This window comes from Culex pipiens, unplaced genomic scaffold (assembly GCF_016801865.2).
Source record: "Culex pipiens pallens isolate TS unplaced genomic scaffold, TS_CPP_V2 Cpp_Un0072, whole genome shotgun sequence".
Classification (NCBI taxonomy): Eukaryota; Metazoa; Arthropoda; class Insecta; order Diptera; family Culicidae; genus Culex; species Culex pipiens.
This window is the reverse complement of record NW_026292889.1, coordinates 368-19,337: the sequence shown is the minus strand read 5'-3', so window position 1 is coordinate 19,337 and position 18,970 is coordinate 368. Positions and strand designations below refer to the sequence as shown.

The 18,970-nt window shown below is 41.7% G+C and overlaps 1 protein-coding gene and 1 long non-coding RNA gene across 2 annotated transcripts; one reads left to right on the top strand and one right to left on the bottom strand.

Annotated features, from left to right (window-relative positions):
• Nucleotides 1-480: 480 nt before the first annotated feature.
• Nucleotides 481-4,892, top strand: LOC120430512 (uncharacterized). The gene is made up of 3 exons (XM_039595611.1): nt 481-2,238; nt 2,428-2,607; nt 2,748-4,892. Exons 1-3 carry the CDS (start codon nt 481-483, stop codon nt 4,890-4,892), a joined length of 4,083 nt encoding a protein of 1,360 aa, XP_039451545.1.
• Nucleotides 4,893-13,391: 8,499 nt separating this feature from the next.
• On the bottom strand, nt 13,392-18,650 carry LOC128093778 (uncharacterized). The gene is made up of 2 exons (XR_008212735.1): nt 13,534-18,650; nt 13,392-13,474 (listed from the first exon to the last, which is right to left on the bottom strand). It is a non-coding gene; the product is annotated as an uncharacterized LOC128093778 (long non-coding RNA).
• Between the last annotated feature and the right edge of the window lie 320 nt (nt 18,651-18,970).

The window sequence follows — 18,970 nt, the reverse complement described above, 5'->3', positions numbered from 1 at the left end:
CCCCTAACATGGACAAGACGCTTACCTCGACGATGGAGCAGGATACCGGTTTCTTTGAGCCACCCCTAACCTGGTCCGTGGGGACTTGTGAAGGGTCCCCGCGGGAGCTGAGCTGAGGCTACCGGGCGGGTTGCAGTCGGCGGATAGCTGTATGCTCTTGCATGTTTACACTGCTGAGCACCCGGACCAACAGCGGGAAGTCGATCAGGACGTGGTGGAATTCAACTTGGGCAATGTTGTTGTTTTCCTACAAAAAGCCACACCAGTCCGTTACATAAATCCTTCCGACAAAGCGAATGAATGCCGCTTTAAGCGTTCAAAGGCCCACACTTCACAAACCCAAATCCAAGATGTGCAGCGATCCGTGTCGAGGGATTCATGGCTAGGAGGGTTTAAAACAGCCTAGTCGCTAACGGTAGCCTGTGGGGCAACAGGGCGCACCCCACAGTATTGTAGCCCTTACCGCGCTAAGGCAGGGCAATGGCGCGGCGGACGGTGTATTTCCCTAGCGACTCGTGGGATGAACCAGCAATGTTGAAAAATTTAAATAAAATCATAAACGATGGTTCCGAGGCATTTGATGCATTGGTTGCAGAAGTAAGTCCGGTGGAAAACGCGGAGTCTGGGGGGACCTCCTCCCAGCCCGCCTTAGTAGAACCGGCCGTCGCGATGGCACTCTGGCTTGAGAAATCAAAACAGGGCCAGCCGATCGGACCCGTAGTTCCCGCGTTCTCTTTTGGAACGCCGCGGGAATACAACGATGAATCCGCTAAGGAGTCCTCCAAGAGAAAACTCGCTAGAGAGTCAATCGAGGAGATTCCCAAGCGTGTTAGGTGGGGGGTCAAAGATTTGACCAAAACGGAGCGTAAGAGGAGGAGAGTTCCTGCCACCGTAGACAGTGTTGAAATACGCGCGCGAGCGCATGTTGAGCTAAGCGACCTACTCATGGTAAACAGTCGGACTAACGTCCACTACACCATTGAGGAAGTCGATAGGCTAAACGATTTCATACAAAACGCCGGCAACATCCGGAACGACATCACAAGATCAGGGTTGTCGCTCTCGGTGCTGGCGCGTCATGCGGAGGAGCTCTGGAAGGAGCTGCGATCGAAGTACAACGCCCTCGTTGAGGAGGCTAGTGCGGAGAAAGCGGCGAGGTTGTTGTTGGAGCAAAGGGTGATGGCCCTGGAAGTCCATAACGACTCTCATCCTTCCATTGAAGTAGAGGATCAGGTAACCCATAGCGAATTCCAAGCGCTACGGGAGCAGAACGCGGCGCTCCAAGCCACGGTGGAGGAATTATCCAAAACCATCACGGAGCTCGCATCTGCTAAGTCTGCATCCGAACAAGCTGCGCTCAACAGCGAAGTGTCCGCACTCCGCGAGCAGAACCTGGCGCTCACCGCCGAGGTTGCAGCTCTGAGAGAGACGGCCGTCACACAACCTCCGAGTGAGTCTCAATCAGAGGCCGAAGCGACCCTTTCGTTAGAGCTTGCGAAGGCACAGCAGGAAATCCTCTCCCTGCGCGAAGACCTGAAGAGCCTGAAGGAGGAAGCGGCCAAGAGGGAATTGGAATCGAAGTCTGGAAAGAACAAGAGCAAAAACCAAGGAAGACAGAAGCCAAAGCAGGCGAAGGGTGGCGCCAAGAACGCAAATCCCAAACCTGCAGTTCCAAAAACGCCCCCAGGTAGCCAGGAGGATGTCACCAGCCCCGAAGGGGCGTCCCAAGGTGGCTCCCCGGGCGACGGGAGCGTCGAAGGAAATGCTAATGACGACTTCACGGTTGTGAATCGAAGGAAACCCCGGTCCAAGCATAAGCCCCGGTTGAGGAACGAGGCTATAGCGATTAAGGCTGACGAGCAAAGTTACGCGAGCCTGTTGCGGAACATGCGCTCGAATGACGACTTTAAGGACCTGGGGGAGGCTACCAAGTCGGTAAGGCGAACTCGCCGGAACGAGCTTCTCCTCATCCTCAAAAAGGGTGTGAAGCCCAGTTCCGAGTACGCTCGACTGGTTGCCGAGAGTGTTGGAAGTGACGAAATCAAGGTCCGGTCTCTCTGTCCCGAAACCACTCTCCAGTGTAAGAACTTGGATGAGACGGTGACAGCTGAAGACCTCCTTGACGCCATAACAACACAGTGCCTCACGGGTACCCTCTCGGCACCCGTCCAACTGAGGAAGTACAATCAAGGCACGCAGACGGCTACCTTTAAGTTACCAGCGAAAATCGCGGCCATGGTGCTTAAAGGCTAGTATGGAGATCGGAAGGAAAGGGGTCAAGAAACAGCTTTACGAACAGCAGAACAAAGGAGAGGGAGCGTTTCCTTGGGGCTTTTCTCCACCCTCTCTGGCTTGCTTTCGCTGCCGCTGCTGCACATTTGAAATTTTTCTTGACCGGTTCCTTTCGATGTGCGTATACCGCTTAAGGTGGGTAAGATCAAAGTTAACTGGTCAGTATGTCCGGTGTCTGCGATCGAACGGCCAACCGTATGCTTCAGATGTCTTGAGTACGGCCACAAGTCGTGGGCCTGCAAGGGCCCCGACCGCAGTAAGCTGTGCAGACGATGCGGAGCCGAAGGCCATCAGTCGAAGGGCTGTACAGCTAAGGCGAAGTGTCTAATATGCACGGGGGACGGGAGCAACCATACTACGGGAAGCTATACCTGTCCTAGCTTCAGAAGCGCGTTCGATAAGCTGAGACCGTGCAAGTGATACAGTTAAATCTCAATCACTGCGAAACGGCTCAGCAGCTGCTCTTCCAGACGGTGGCCGAGAAGAAGTGTGATGTAGCGCTTCTATCGGAACCTTATCGGATTCCAGAGGGGAACAGGAATTGGTTGAGCGACCCACCCAAGGCTGCGGCAATCTGGGTGACGGGTCAGTTCCCAATTCAGGAGCTAGTAGCAGCAGAGGAGGGCTTCGTGATCGCTAAGGTTAACGGAGTCTTCTACTGCAGCTGCTACGCTCCTCCGAGGTGGTCTATAGACAGGTTCGACAGAATGCTGGATAGACTGACGGATGCGCTTACAGGCAAAAGCCCTGCAGTGGTGGCTGGCGACTTCAACGCGTGGTCCACACAGTGGGGTAGCCGCGAGTCAAACCGCAGAGGCCAGGACCTACTCGAGGCACTAGCCAGGCTAAACGTTGATCTAGCCAACGAGGGATCTGCGAGCACGTTCCGTAGGAACGGAGTCTCGTCGATTGTTGACGTTACTTTCTGTAGTCCCAGCCTTCTGGCAAGCATGGACTGGAAAGTGGACGAGGGCTACACTCACAGCGATCATCAAGCGGTAACGTTTCGGATCTGCCGTGTGGCCCCACGTCCTGCACAACCGGCACCGCACCAAGTGTGCCGGTGGAAGACATCGACCCTGACAAGTGAGGTCTTTGTTGAAGCGCTGAGAAGAGAAAGTGCCACTCGGGACATTCTAGAACTCGACTGCGACGGACTAATGACCATCCTAGTGGGCGCCTGTGATGCAGCAATGCCGAGGCAAGCAAAGCCACGAAACGCGCGGACCCCAGTTTACTGGTGGAACGACGATATAGCGGCCATACGTGCGGCCTGTCTGAGGGCCCGGAGGAAACTCCAACGAGCTCGCTTCGACGAGCAGAGGGAAGCCAGGCGGGTGATCTACAAAATCGCTAAAGCTACCTTATGCAAGGCAATAAAGGAGAGCAAGAGGAACTGCTTCGGCAACCTCTGTCAGGAAGCCAACAATGCACCATGGGGTAACGCCTATCGGATTGTTATGGCTAAGCTAAAGAGTGGCGCGGTTGCCATTGATCGTTCACCTGAAATGATGTCACGAATCATTGACGGGTTGTTTCCTCACCACGAGGTTCAGCCCTGGCCAACGACCCCCTATTACCATGAGGGGTTGACGGAAGATGAATCCAGCATCACGAATGAGGAACTTATCAAAGCCGCATCAGCCCTCAAAGCGAATAAGGCACCGGGGCCCGATGGGATCCCCAACCAGGTCCTTAAACTGGCGATAGAGGAAAACCCGGACATGTTCAGGTCGGCTCTCCAGAAGTGCATGGACTCGGGGATCTTTCCGGATCGGTGGAAGCGACAAAGGCTAGTCCTGTTGCCGAAGCCGGGGAAGCCACCCGGCGACCCATCCGCGTATAGGCCCATTTGTCTCATAGACACCGCTGGCAAGTTGCTTGAGAGAGTTATTCTGAACAGACTAACGATCTATTTAGAGAGGGGTCTTTCGGACCAACAATTTGGCTTTAGGAAAGGGAGGTCCACGGTCGACGCGATCAGAGCTGTCCTCGAGAAAGCCAAGATTGCCGTTGAACCAAAGCGTCGAGGGATGCGCTTCTGTGCCATCATCACTCTAGATGTCAAGAATGCTTTCAATAGCGCTAGTTGGGACGCCATTGCGAGATCTCTCCATAGATTTCGTGTCCCCAACTACCTGTGCAAGTTGCTCAAAAGCTACTTCGAAAACCGAGTCCTTCTCTACGAGACGGACGAGGGTCTTCGCGAACTGATCATCACGGCGGGGGTCCCACAAGGCTCCTTGATCGGTCCTGGGTTGTGGAATGGTATGTACGACGGGGTGCTGACTCTACAGTTTCCGACGGGCGTTAGCATAGTTGGCTTTGCCGACGACATCGTCCTGATGGTGCTTGGTGAGTCGCAGCTCCAAGTCGAGGTACGAGCAACCGAAGCAATACGGACAATCGAAGAATGGATGGGTATACACCATCTAGGGCTGGCGCATCAAAATACTGAGGTGGTTGCCGTGAACAACTTCAAGTCTGCACAGTGCATTAACGTCAGGGCAGGAAACTGTACAATCGACTCCAAGAGATCATTACTATACCTGGGTATCCGGGTGGATGATAAATTGAGCTTTAACAGTCATATTGCGTAGGTCTGCGAGAAAGCAATGAAAGCGATAGCATCCCTATCTCGCATGATGGGGAATAGCTCGGCGGTCAAGAGTAGTAAAAGGCGTCTGCTGGCGAGCGTAGTTACCTCCGTTCTCCGCTATGGAGCGCCGGCATGGGGCGCCGCCCTAGAAGCAAAGACTTACCTCCAGAAGGTTACGAGCGTCTACAGGCTGCTTTGCCCTAGGGTATGCAGCGCGTACCGCACCGCATCAGCAGAGGCGGCCTGCGTTCTAGCTAGCATGGTACCGATTGGACTGCTTGTCCGAGAAGACATGCGATGCTACGAGCTAAGAAGGGTCGAGGGCCACCGTGCTTCGGCCAGGATAGCCACCATGGCTGAATGGCAAAGAAGCTGGGATGACTTTTTAACTAAGAAAAACATATTGGATTGACATTATTAGACAAAAAATAAAGGGTACTCAGTCTATAATGTTAGTCTATGATTAACTTAAAAAAATATGTATCGCTATTGCACTTTGTCGATCAATTATGAGAAGCCAGAAAGAACACTTTCACGCGCAGCGTAAAACGCGCAAGCGTAAAAGCGCTGGCGTTGAAGCTTCGACTTGACGACTTGTCGAGCTTTCAAGCGAGAACGAGCCGGGACTTCGAATATGATGTTCAGTATATGATTTTGTATACATCCAAAAATTTAATAGGAAAAAATAGGGTAAAAATAAGACGAAAAACACTAAAATTGCTATATCTCTGGAAATACATTTTGGAAAAGCTTCAAATTTTGGGCCCAAACAGTTTATGGCGCATGTTTTCGAATGGCTTTTTGTTTGAAGCTGAATTCTTTAAATTTGATAGTGTTATCTGTAAAATAGTCCAAAAAATACCTCTAAAAATAGCTTTGACCACATTTACTGGTCGAAAATTGTGAATCGAAAAATAAAATGTTCGTCTCCGACCCCACGGCTACAGATCTGGCTTTTAAAAATTGTGGGTTTTACGAGCAGTTTTCCAGTGATGGAAGACACAAATTTTTAAGAGCGGATACAGACATCGGCCATGTATTTCAGAAAAAGAGCTCTCAAAAATCAGACTTTGAGTTACGGGTTTCGGGCCAAAATTCAATCGAAAGAGCGCATCTAAACCTTCAATTTAGTAATAGGATTTATTCCTGGGACGAATCCTCGCCGTGCACGAATTTTTTTAGGTTTCTGAAAAAAGCGTTTTTCCAAAAGCAAACCTTAAACCTTTCTTTTGTAAAAAGGCAAAAAAAGTCAAACGCTCTCAAATAAAAGTGCGGAATCCAATCAATGTAAAATTTGCTGAGAAGTTTGATCGAGTCGTGAACACTCAGTTAGAAAGATAAATTTAAGTGAAATTACAAATAAATCCTTGGGGAGAATTATTCTGAATGACCCCTTACCTTTTTTGAGAAATTTACTCTGCATATAAAGAAAAATCATACAGCTATAACTTTTGAACCAACCATCTGATCAATACCAAAATTTACTCGAATACAATTCATACCAAATGCTTACGATCGAGAATGGGCCGGGACTTTGAATTTGATGTTCAGTATATGATTTTGTATAAATCTAAAAATTTTATAGGAAAAAATAGGGTAAAAATAAGACGAAAAACACTAAAATCGCTATATCTCTGGAAATACTGTGTGGGCCCGAATAGCCCCCTCGGTTTGGTTGCGTACCAGATGCCTTCGAGTGACAGCGAACGGACGCAGCCAAATAGATCTGACAGTTCGCGGGACAAAGTCAGCCGTCGTCCTCTTTCATAAAGCAACGGTCGAGGAAGCAAGGTGATCGTCACGCTGTGGTGATTCCACCAACTAACTGACTTCTCCACAATGGCGATCCTGCCAGGAGGATTTTTTTTTCTCGTCAAAAGTTGGTTGCCAGGAATCCCCCAGTGTAGAATGGATTTCGTAGTAAAGGAAGTGCGCGAGGAAAGAACGGGACGGTTGGGTTGGCCGGCAAATAAGGTATGTTTTTGGTGCGATTTAGTTTTGTTTCCGCTGAATGCTGAGGTACCCAAGAGAATTGGTGAATATTCCGGTTTTCCCGGATCGTGGTAAAGTACAGTCGCCCGTTGTCGTGGGTCGTGAATTTGGCCGCTACAAGTGCCAAATGGAGAAAGGGTTTGAACTACGAGGCGAGCACGTCGCCTATAAAGTTGGCTGTTGTTGACGTTTGATGACAGGGTCCCCAAATTCTCTTCTAAGTCAGTACTGCAGCAATTAAATGTCTGCAAGTTCTGGATGATTACAAACTCGATTTTTGAGAGATGGCTTGTGAATATCCACTTAAAAGGCCTGGAGAGGAGGCTTGTGGATGTTCACTGAAGAGACCTGGAGGCGAGGCTTGTGGATGTTCACTGAAGAGGCCTGGAGAGGAGGCTTGTGAATGTCCACTGAATAGGCCTGGCGGAATGATGGCTTGTGGATGTTCACTGAATAGGCCTGGCGGAGAAATGGCTTGTGAATGTCCACTGAAAAGGCCTGGGGAGGAGGCTTGTGGATGTTCACTGAAGAGGCCTGGAGAGGAGGCTTGTGAATGTCCACTGAATAGGCCTGGCGGAGTGATGGCTTGTGGATGTTCACTGAATAGGCCTGGCGGAGAAATGGCTTGTGAATGTCCACTGAAAAGGCCTGGAGAGGAGGCTTGTGGATGTTCACTGAAGAGGCCTGGAGGGGAGGCTTGTGAATGTCCACTGAATAGGCCTGGCAGAGTGAAGGCTTGTGGATGTTCACTGAATAGGCCTGGCGGAGAGATGGCTTGTGAATATCTACTGAAAAGGCCTGGAGAGGAGGCTTGTGGATGTTCACTGAATAGGCCTGGCGGAGAAATGGCTTGTGAATATCCACGAATAGGCCCGGGAAGGAGGCTTGTGGATGTTCACTGAAGAGGCCTGGAGGGGAGGCTTGTGAATGTCCACTGAATAGGCCTGGCGGAGTGATGGCTTGTGGATGTTCCCTGAATAGGCCCGGAGAGATGGCTTATGAATATCCACTGAATAGGCCTGGCGGAGAGATGGCTTGTGAATATCCACGAATAGGCCCGGGAAGGAGGCTTGTGGATGTTCACTGAAGAGGCCTGGAGGGGAGGCTTGTGAATGTCCACTGAATAGGCCTGGCAGAGTGAAGGCTTGTGGATGTTCACTGAATAGGCCTGGCGGAGAGATGGCTTATGAATGTCCACTGAAAAGGCCTGGAGAGGAGGCTTGTGGATGTTCACTGAATAGGCCTGGCGGAGAGATGGCTTGTGAATGTCCACTGAAAAGGCCTGGAGAGGAGGCTTGTGGATGTTCACTGAAGAGACCTGGAGGGGAGGCTTGTGAATGTCCACTGAATAGGCCTGGCGGAGTGATGGCTTGTGGATGTTCACCGAATAGGCCTGGCGGAGAGATGGCTTATGAATATCCACTGAATAGGCCTGGCGGAGAGATGGCTTGTGAATATCCACTGAAAAGGCCTGGAGAGGAGGCTTGTGGATGTTCACTGAAGAGACCTGGAGGTGAGGCTTGTGGATGTTCACTGAAGAGGCCTGGAGAGGAGGCTTGTGGATGTTCAGATAGAAGTTAAGAAAACAAATTTGTATTTCTTTTTAATATACAAATGTTAAAGATTTTTAGGGATTAACGGAATATATATAGGAAAAAAGAGTTTGCATATCTGTTGAGGCAGATAGAAAAAGTGTTATTGGAATGTTAGTGGTTTGCGGGAACGGAAATCAACATGTAGCAGGATCGGCAAGAGCTGGTGCTTGTCAAAATACATGTTTGTGTATGAGCGTCAACATTCTACGTAATCATAATTTATTTGAGCTGTTAATTATTTTAGAGAAGGGGGAAGATGTGTGGGCCCGAATAGCCCCCTCGGTTTGGTTGCGTACCAGACGTAGCCTTCGAGTGACAGCGAACGGACGTTGTTATGGTTTCGTTTGAGCAACCTGCCAAAAATGTATGGAATTTCGTAATTTTTGTTCTCGTGGATCAAACTTGAGCAGTTCTCTAGGATTTCGGTCATTCGATTTTTTTTGTATTTTTTAATCCGGCTGAAACTTTTTTGGTGCCTTTGGTATGCCCAAAGAAGCCATTTTGCATCATTAGTTTGTCCATATAATTTTCCATACAAATTTGGCAGCTGTCCATACAAAAATGATGTATGAAAATTCAAAAATCTGTATCTTTTGAAGGAATTTTTTGATCGATTTGGTGTCTTCGGCAAAGTTGTAGGTATGGATACGGACTACACTGGAAAAAAATGATACACGGTAAAAAAAATTTGGTTAATTTTTTATTTAACTTTTTATCACTAAAACATGATTTGCAAAAAAACACTATTTTTATTTTTTTTTATTTTTTGATATGTTTTAGAGGACATAAAATGCCAACTTTTCAGAAATTTTCAGGTTGTGCAAAAAATCTTTGAACGAGTTATGAATTTTTTAATCAATACTGATTTTTTCAAAAAATCGAAATATTGGTCGCAAAAATTTTTCAACTTCATTTTTCGATGTAAAATCAAATTTGCAATCGAAAAGTACTTTAGTAAAATTTTGATAAAGTGCACCGTTTTCAAGTTAAATCCATATTAAGGTGACTTTTTTGAAAATAGTCGCAGTTTTTCATTTTTTAAAATTAGTGCACATGCTTGCACACTTTTGGAAAAAATATTTTTGAAAAGCTGAGAAAATTCTCTATATTTTGCTTCTTCGGACTTTGTTGATACGATCTTTAGTTGCTGAGATATTGCAATGCAAAGGTTTAAAAACAGGAAAATTGATGTTTTTTAAGTGTCACCCAAACAACCCACCATTTTCTAATATCGATATCTCAGCAACTAATTATCCGATTTTCAATGTTAATATATGAAACATTTGTGCCAAACATTCAATATTACGCCCTTTTAAAATGTTAGTCTTGATTTGAAAATTTTGAAAATATTTTTTTCGAAAAGATCGGAAAATTTTACAAATGTTTCATATATTAACATTGAAAATCGGACCATTAGTTGCTGAGATATCGACATTGAAAAATGGTGGGCTGTTTGGGTGAGACTGAGAAAACATCAATTTTCCTGTTTTTAAACCTTTGCATTGCAATATCTCAGCAACTAAAGATCGTATCAACAAAGTCCGAAGAAGCAAAATATAGAGAATTTTCTCAGCTTTTCAAAAATATTTTTTCCAAAAGTGTGCAAGCATGTGCACTAATTTTAAAAAATGAAAAACTGCGACTATTTTCAAAAAAGTCACCTTAATATGGATTTAACTTGAAAACGGTGCACTTTATCAAAATTTTACTAAAGTACTTTTCGATTGCAAATTTGATTTTACATCGAAAAATGAAGTTGAAAAATTTTTGCGACCAATATTTCGATTTTTTGAAAAAATCAGTATTGATTAAAAAATTCATAACTCGTTCAAAGATTTTTTGCACAACCTGAAAATTTCTGAAAAGTTGGCATTTTATGTCCTCTAAAACATATCAAAAAATAAAAAAAAATAAAAATAGTGTTTTTTTGCAAATCATGTTTTAGTGATAAAAAGTTAAATAAAAAATTAACCAAATTTTTTTACCGTGTATCATTTTTTTCCAGTGTAGTCCGTATCCATACCTACAACTTTGCCGAAGACACCAAATCGATCAAAAAATTCCTTCAAAAGATACAGATTTTTGAATTTTCATACATCATTTTTGTATGGACAGCTGCCAAATTTGTATGGAAAATTATATGGACAAACTAATGATGCAAAATGGCTTCTTTGGGCATACCAAAGGCACCAAAAAAGTTTCAGCCGGATTAAAAAATACAAAAATTAAAATTGAAGAAAAAAGACCGATTTCGTAGAGAATTGCTCACTTACTTTTTGTCCAGGTATTTAGAAACGTAGGTTTTAAAGAAAACCTAGATGTTTGGGTATCAAAAGATCGGAAATTTTATGCCCTTTCCGATTCCACATAGGTTGACTTGTAAATCGTGGACCGGTTCGGATGCCAGTGGATTTTCCTACGACGTAATTCCGGGTTGGTACGAAATTCCAACGAAAAATCTATTCTATCGATACAAATTCCCCCAAAACGGTGTTATACCCACTCCAAAATGTTTATTTAGCAATTATATGGTACTATATTGACATTTAGTTGAATTAAAAGTTTGCAAAATTAAGTTTAGATAAGTTTTATATAGAATTTCCAGAGTTATATAAACTTTTATACTAAGTAGTTAGTAAACTTTATATTCAATCCAAATTCTTTTTTTAATCAGTCAAGGATGCCTATTTGGAGTTGGGAGACTGGATTTATGGTGATTTGTCAACAAATAACATTATTTATGTTAATTTTTCGAAAGGTGTACATACTTTTTTTGCACCTTTTTTATTTTCGTAATAGTATTTGTTATATAACTTTTTATAGAAAACATCTTTTCATGAGCTTTTTGTAGCAAAATGTTTGGCATGAGTTTTTGAACAAAACGTAGTACTAGGTTCCTGTCAAACTTTAAATTTTTTACATGTTTCATCACAAAATGTGCACCCAAGGGGTGTAAATACTTTTTTTACATATTGTAAAAGCTTCAGATCAGGAAATCAATTCACTAATTTAGTTGATCTGTATCTTTTCTAACCGAAATCAATAAAAATAATATCAAAATATAGTGCAAGACCCAGGCTAAAACAGCTGTCCCAATTCTCTTCATGTGTCCTGATTCGCCCCTGATGACGATACACAGTTATCTAAAAAAAAAAAATCCATTGAATTTGCCACGTAAATGTTTTAAACAATAATATAGCGTAAGTGAAAAGGTCTTAAATCTATATGAGAGACGAAAGACACAATTGAATAATCATGCCTATATCTCCAGAAAGATATTTTCCGAAAAGAACTTTTAGTGATGATATTTTTATGTTCTGGTTTTAAAGGTGGCAATGCAGCAGATGCAGCTGGTGATATCTTATTTGTGTTGGCAAAGCATAGCGAGCAAGCTCTGGTGTGGGTTAATCATCTGAAAACCTGCTTCGATAAAATTACTAAACAGCGTGGTAGACAGCCTTTCAAGTAAGTACTCATCTACCCTCATAGCACTCTACAGCTATTCTGCTTAAATGTCTCATATGGGTCATTAGGGTGTAATATCAAAATCGATTTTCCAGCACAGCATTATTTTAGTTCCTTTTGGGGTCCTAAACAACTCCCCAAAGTTTGGGAACGATTGGTTTAGTCCTCACTTTGCGCAAAGCGATTCAATTTTCCATACAAATTTGTATGGGAAAAATCATTTTTTTTAATTTTAATATTTAAAAAATCCAAGTTTCACGCTATACTAAAACCGGATTCATAATCGGATGCTCCGAAATGTGCTCTACAACTTTCCCGAAGAGAGTATGGTGCTAACTTGCTCCTATAAAAAGATATAGCGTATTCAAAACTCGTCTAAAACGTGTTTTTTGATCGAAAATCACGTTTTAGACGAGTTTTGAGGACGCTGTATCTTTTTATAGGAGCAAGTTAGCACCATACTCTCTTCGGGAAAGTTGTAGAGCACTTTCCAGAGCATCCGAATATGAATCCGGTTTTGATATAGCGTGAAACGTGGATTTTTTAAATATCAAAATTAAAAAAAAATATTTTTCCCATACAAATTTGTATGGAAAATTGAATCGCTTTGCGCAAAGTGAGGACTAAACCAATCGTTCCCAATCTTTGGGCAGTTGTTTAGGACCCCAAAAGGAACTAAAATAATGCTGTGCTAGCCAAATTTGGACAACTTTATTTTTTTCCATACAACCATATTACACCCTAATGGGTCATTCCACCTGAAGTGTGCAAGAAAAAATACAAATTTGAAAATTACCATCTCCGATTCGGCTCAAATTTGGCAGAGCTGTTGAGACTATCAAAACATGCAAAAATCCCGAATTTCATCCAAATCGGACCACCCCCTCCATTTTTGTACCCTCCCGATAAATCGACTTTTTTAAGGATTTTTAAGCAAAACCCCTATCTTCAAACGACGATAACTCAGGAACCACAAATCTTAGAGGATCTTGGACTCAATTTTGAAGGAAATTGGACGTAGAATCTATTTCCGTGATCAAAATTTAGATTAAAATATATTTTCTACCTGTATTGCGCAATAGAAAACTTTAAAAGGCCGTATCTCAAAACAGCCCTATTTATTTTTTTTAATTTGACCTCACCATCGTTTTCTTCGGCCAATTTTACATAAAAATCACTTATCGACAGAAAGGAATATGTTTCGTTCCAGAGATATCGAATTTTAAAGTTTTAAGTATTTGAGATTACCTGAATTAGCTTTATTCGCCGCATCTCCTAGAAGCACTCGGGCGCGCTGACCAATAACTGCTACCTGGTTATTTATTGAAATAAGATTTCATCCCAAATAATCATTAGCAAATTAGCTCACAGGACATAGCAAGAACGACACGCATTCCTGCAGATCTAGCAGGAAATTGAAATTGATCTTGTAAGTAACACTTAAGAAAAAGTGTATGATACATTACCGTGTTAAAAATTATGAATTAACATGAATAAAACTCTCGTGAAGCATGATTAAGGAGGAGGATTTCTGGAAAGTATAAAACTGAAAAATGTAAGAAAATCACAAAGATTAATCTGATTTATTACCTGATAAAAAACGAATCCAGTGGTGTTGATTTCGACACCGTCCGAACTTTTTTTGTTTGTCAATCATTTCGAAATCTTGGAAAACGTTACAGCTGCTGTCCACATGTATCAGAAGTATATGGTTTTGTTTTTGAAATTAAATGTACCACAATTGAAAAAAAAATCATTAATTATTTAGATGAAACTGGCTCACAATATAAAAATACGGTTTAAGGGTGCACAGCAACGAAGGAAGTTGTTGTCTTCTTATACCAAAATTGTCAAACTTACGAACCCAATCCTGCAACTACGGGACTGTAAAATTAATGATACATTGCTGTAAATTACTTGGTGGACAGTACTTTAGGGGATGAATAAAAAAATATTTCGATAGTACCCGTAGTTTTGAAGATACTAAAATGTCTGTAACAAAAATCTGGGTGCAAAAGCTCTAGTTGATGTGCACCGTTAATATGATCAATCTTTCAAACCGTAATGCAGATTTAGGGGTTTTTGCTGAACGGCACTATTTCACTACCAAAAAATAAAAAAAATCAAATCAAATTATTCGCTCTACAGCATTGCCTTGGCGTTCTCGATTGCGAGATTCTTACTCGAAACTAGGTGTTCGAAGGCTTGATTGTTGAGGCAATTGCAAACCTCTTTTTACACCTTAGTTTCCATCCACCTCGGGATTCGAACTGACGACCTTTGGATTGTTAGTCCAACTGCCTACAAGCGACTCCACCGAGGCAGGACCCAGGGAGACGACTCCTACACCTGGAATGAGCTAACGACCTAACCATTAGAGGTTAGTCCGGGGCCAACATTTACTTCCCGTCCGACGAAAGGCGTGATCAGACAAATCTCGTCTCGAAAAATGCCACCGGGACCGTCTGGGATCGAACCCAGGCCGACTGGGTGAGAGGCAATCACGCTTACCCCTACACCGCGGTTTCACTACCGCACTTGGCAAAAGCTCTAGAACCCATGAGAATTATTTCATCTACTACAGCCAGCTCTACATTTGATCTCTTTTAAAATAAAAGAAGAAATAAGAGAAATAATTTGATAAAGTGGGAAGAAATGAGGAATAAGGGGAAATATAAAAATAATCGATGAATAATGATAAATTTTTGAATATTGTATTATATAAACTCTATAGCATTTGCAAATAAATATAATAAGTTCAAATTTTACTTAATATGGTTCAATAACACTGAGATCAGGAAAAACAGTGCATTGAAAATTACCCAATAAATATTCCTTAAAAAAATAGATTGTTCAAGGTATTGATTATCTCAAAATCGTATAAAATTATAAAAATAATTCATCTTACAGAACACCAGGTAGTAATTATAGATCAGCACGACTGAGGGCTTCTAGCAGATGCGGCATGTGTAGATGATGTGGGTAATCTTACATTCTTAAAACTTTAAAATTCGATAATTCTGGAACGAAACATATTCCTTTCTGTCGATAAGTGATTCTAATGTAAAATTGGCCGGGGAATACGATGGTGAGGTCAAATTTAGAACAATAAATAGGGCTGTTTTGAGATACGGCCTTATAAAGTTTTCAATTGCGCAATACAGGTAAGAAATATATTTTAATCTAAATTTTGATCACGGAAATGGATTCTACGTCCAATTTCCTACAAAATTGAGTCTAAGACCGACCCTCTAAGATTTGTGGTTTCTGAGTTATCGTCGTTTGAAGATAAGGGGTTCGCTCAAAAATCGCCAAAAAGTCGATTTTTCGGGAGGGTACAAAAATGGAAGGGGTGGTCCGATTTGGATGAAATTCGGGATTTTTGCATGTTTTGATAGTCTCAACAGCTCTGCCAAATTTAAGCAGAATCGGAGATGGTAATTTTCAAATGCTGTTCCGCTTCAGATGGAATGACCCAGACCCATATACATTTTCATTACTTTACAGATTGATTCAAAATCATGTGCACTTATAGAAAAAACTAAAACTATGCATTACTTTGTTCAACAAAACCGGAGACAGGGTAGAGTAGTCATAAATGAGACACGGGGAACAATGATAAAATGGCTCTTACAAGTCGTAGTTTCAACCAATCAGGCTCATATTTGGGGGAAAGGTGTGTCTACACGTCTACCATAATAGTGGCTTTGGTTATGGGCGCTCCCTTGAAAAGTTATTCATAAATGTTTGATTCTGGGGTGTAAAAGTAAATTATGGACAAAAATTACTTTTTCGCTCGTAGGCTGACACTAAATTTATATTTCTTCAGGTTTCTTTCGATGCTCCATAGGGAATGTTGTTGTTTATTTTATTAACGTGACTTTAACCTAGAGAGGTCATTCGTCACTTCCATAGGGAATGAGTTGGGCTACAATGTCCTTTCATTAGGTTTGACCAGGGATGGAATAATCGCAAAAAAATCAATTTTGTTTGCAAACTTTCTTCACCCGCGAAAGAGAGAGGATGCAAATCACTGAGAATAAAACCGAACATCTCCGAGAAAATCAATCTGCTGATGATTTTTTATGAATTTCCTTGTTAGCACCACCTAAAAACATTTATTTCACTTTGTTTACGCACATTGCCCATCTACAAAATGTGACAGGTCATATTTCGACGTGTGACATTACACTTGCTAGTGTAGTAGTGAAAATGAAATTCCGCCGAATAATCAAGATGATGAGTTTTTTAGATTCTTTTTACCGATCATTCGTGCGCGAGAGAGAAGAGCCATACTCCCTTCGGATTATTTTTCTTGATGAACTTCCAATGATTTTCTTTTGATGGTGATTATTCCATCGCTGGGTTTGACCAAAATTCATCGTTTCCCACTTCTTTCAACCCATGGGTAACAATGAGACACTTTGATTTTCCTTCATTAAACTTTTCAAAATCTATGTAAATCTTTCAAAACATGAATTGAAAGTAATTATTGCCATATTTATTGAGTTTTAACTCTATTTTACCAAAATTATAAAGTGTTTTTTTATAAATATATGGATTTTACGAAATTTAAATACTTTTAAGTATAACTTTTGTAAATTACAGATTCAAGTTGGAAAAAATACTTTAATATGTTCAAGGCAAGTTACCTGCAACGAAAATCAATACTTTTCTAGCAAAGCATCATGTTTTTGTGTTGTAAAACATGATGCCTTTGCTAGAAAAGTATTGATTTTTGTAGAGTGTCTCATAGGGTGGTCCAAATCCGGGCTTTTTTGGGGCTACCCCCTGGAATGAAAGATTGACCCATCACTAGGCTAAATTCCAAATTTGAACTCATTCTGACAACGGGAACCCCTCCCTCTAATCGCTTGAAGTTTGTATGGGAAAAATCCTCAAAATGTATGGAGAAAAGCCACTGTTTCAGTTTTTTACCTGTGGAGGGCGCAATATTCGTCCAATCTTTATCAATAAAACATAAAAATCACTTATCGACAGAAAGGAATATGTTTCGTTCCAGAGATATCGAATTTTAAAGTTTTAAGTATTTGAGATTACCTGAATTAGCTTTATTCGCCGCATCTCCTAGAAGCACTCGGGCGCGCTGACCAATAACTGCTACCTGGTTATTTATTGAAATAAGATTTCATCCCAAATAATCATTAGCAAATCAGCTCACAGGACATAGCAAGAACGACACGCAATCCTGCAGAGCTAGCAGGAAATTGAAATTGATCTTGTAAGTAACACTTAAGAAAAAGTGTATGATACATTACCGTGTTAAAAATTATGAATTAACATGAATAAAACTCTCGTGAAGCATGATTAAGGAGGAGGATTTCTGGAAAGTATAAAACTGAAAAATGTAAGAAAATCACAAAGATTAATTTGATTTATTACCTGATAAAGAACGAATCCAGTTGTGTTGATTTCGACACCGTCCGAACTTTTTTTGTTTGTCAATCATTTCGAAATCTTGGAAAACGTTACAGCTGCTGTCTACATGTTTTAGAAGTATATGGTTTTGTTTTTGAAATTAAATGTACCACAATTGAAAAAAAAAAATCATTAATTATTTAGATGAAACTGGCTCACAATGAAACTGGCACCTGCAATGGTACAACACAAAAACATGATGCTTTGCTAGAAAAGTATTGATTTTCGTAGAGTGTCTCATAGGGTGGTCCAAATCCGGGCTTTTTTGGGGCTACCCCCTGAAATGAAAGATTGACCCATCACTAGGCTAAATTCCAAATTTGAACTCATTCTGACCACGGGAACCCCTCCCTCTAATCGCTTGAAGTTTGTATGGGAAAAATCCTCAAAATGTATGGAGAAAAGCCACTGTTTCAGTTTTTTACCTGTGGAGGGCGCAATATTCGTCCAATCTTTATCAATTCTTGGACCATTTTTGCGCAGTCCGCTCAAAGGGGCAACATAATAAACGCACTGCCAGGCAGGCAGGCAGGCAAGCGCGTACGCACGTGCTTTCAAAAATAATTGTTCCTATTTAGCCCCTTAGAGCCGTCTGCGCAAAAAGGGTCCGTTTCGGAAGCTAATAACTTTACAGCAAAAAATCCTAAAAATATGGTGTCTTCGGGAAAGTTGTTCAAAATTTAATGAAGGTTCTACATTAGCCTGTCCCATTTTGAGGTCATGTCGAGGAATTTCAGGTGCTCACTTCTTAACATTCCAACGCCCAAGGCTCCAAAAAAGTCGGAACGGTAACTTCAACTCAATGGTTCTCGGGCATAACTCAACCAATCAAGATGATTCTTCTTTCCAGTGATTTGTTAGGATGTCTAGATGATTCTAGAACATTGCAGAACTTAATTTGATCAAATCTGTAATTTTTGCGATCAATAACATCGTTCCAACCTTTTTTCGCGTGTAAAAAAAAATCGCCAAAAATTCCGCGGAGGAAGTTGTTTTAAAAAAGGTAGAACGATGTTTTCGGTCGCAGAAATTACAGATTTGTTCAAATCAAGTTCTGCAAAATTTTAGGATCATTTAGACATTCTTAAACCCCCCCCCCCCCCTATTCGATTTACTGATAAAGTCACTTTTTTGAACAAGTTTTCTAAAATCACTTGGAATCAATACAAAAACTGATTCGATCAGGTGTGTATTATCTTCAAACGATAGGTTTTTGTCCAGAGATTAAGATGCTCTATCAATATTGGACCAAAATTTAAGTTTTTGGACTCTCCCATAGGCCCCCAAAACCAAAGCTGAAAACTAGATTCGCCACCTACATTCGAGTAGGAGAACTTTGGTGCAAGGTTACGTTTACGTTTTTGCGCGATAAGTGCAAAGGCGAGTGAAAACTATTTTAATGTTTTTTAAAAGAAAATTGATCTTTTGGAACAAAATAAAGTTAACAGGTGGTAAGAAATAAAAAGTTCTATCGATTGACTTTTTGATTTTTATGCTAAGTTGCCTTTTTCATTGAACATTCTGAGATCCGGATTGAAAACGCGAGAATGAGGTTAGATTGCAAATTTTGAAAATCATTCCAATTAAC

Coding starts and splice junctions, on each gene's coding strand:
- LOC120430512 (XM_039595611.1), top strand. CDS start 481: ATGGCGCGGCGGACGGTGTATTTCCCTAGCGACTCGTGGGATGAACCA. Junction 2,239..2,427: donor CAGCGAAAATCGCGGCCATG/GTGCTTAAAGGC, acceptor ATACCGCTTAAG/GTGGGTAAGATCAAAGTTAA. Junction 2,608..2,747: donor CGAAGGGCTGTACAGCTAAG/GCGAAGTGTCTA, acceptor GAAACGGCTCAG/CAGCTGCTCTTCCAGACGGT.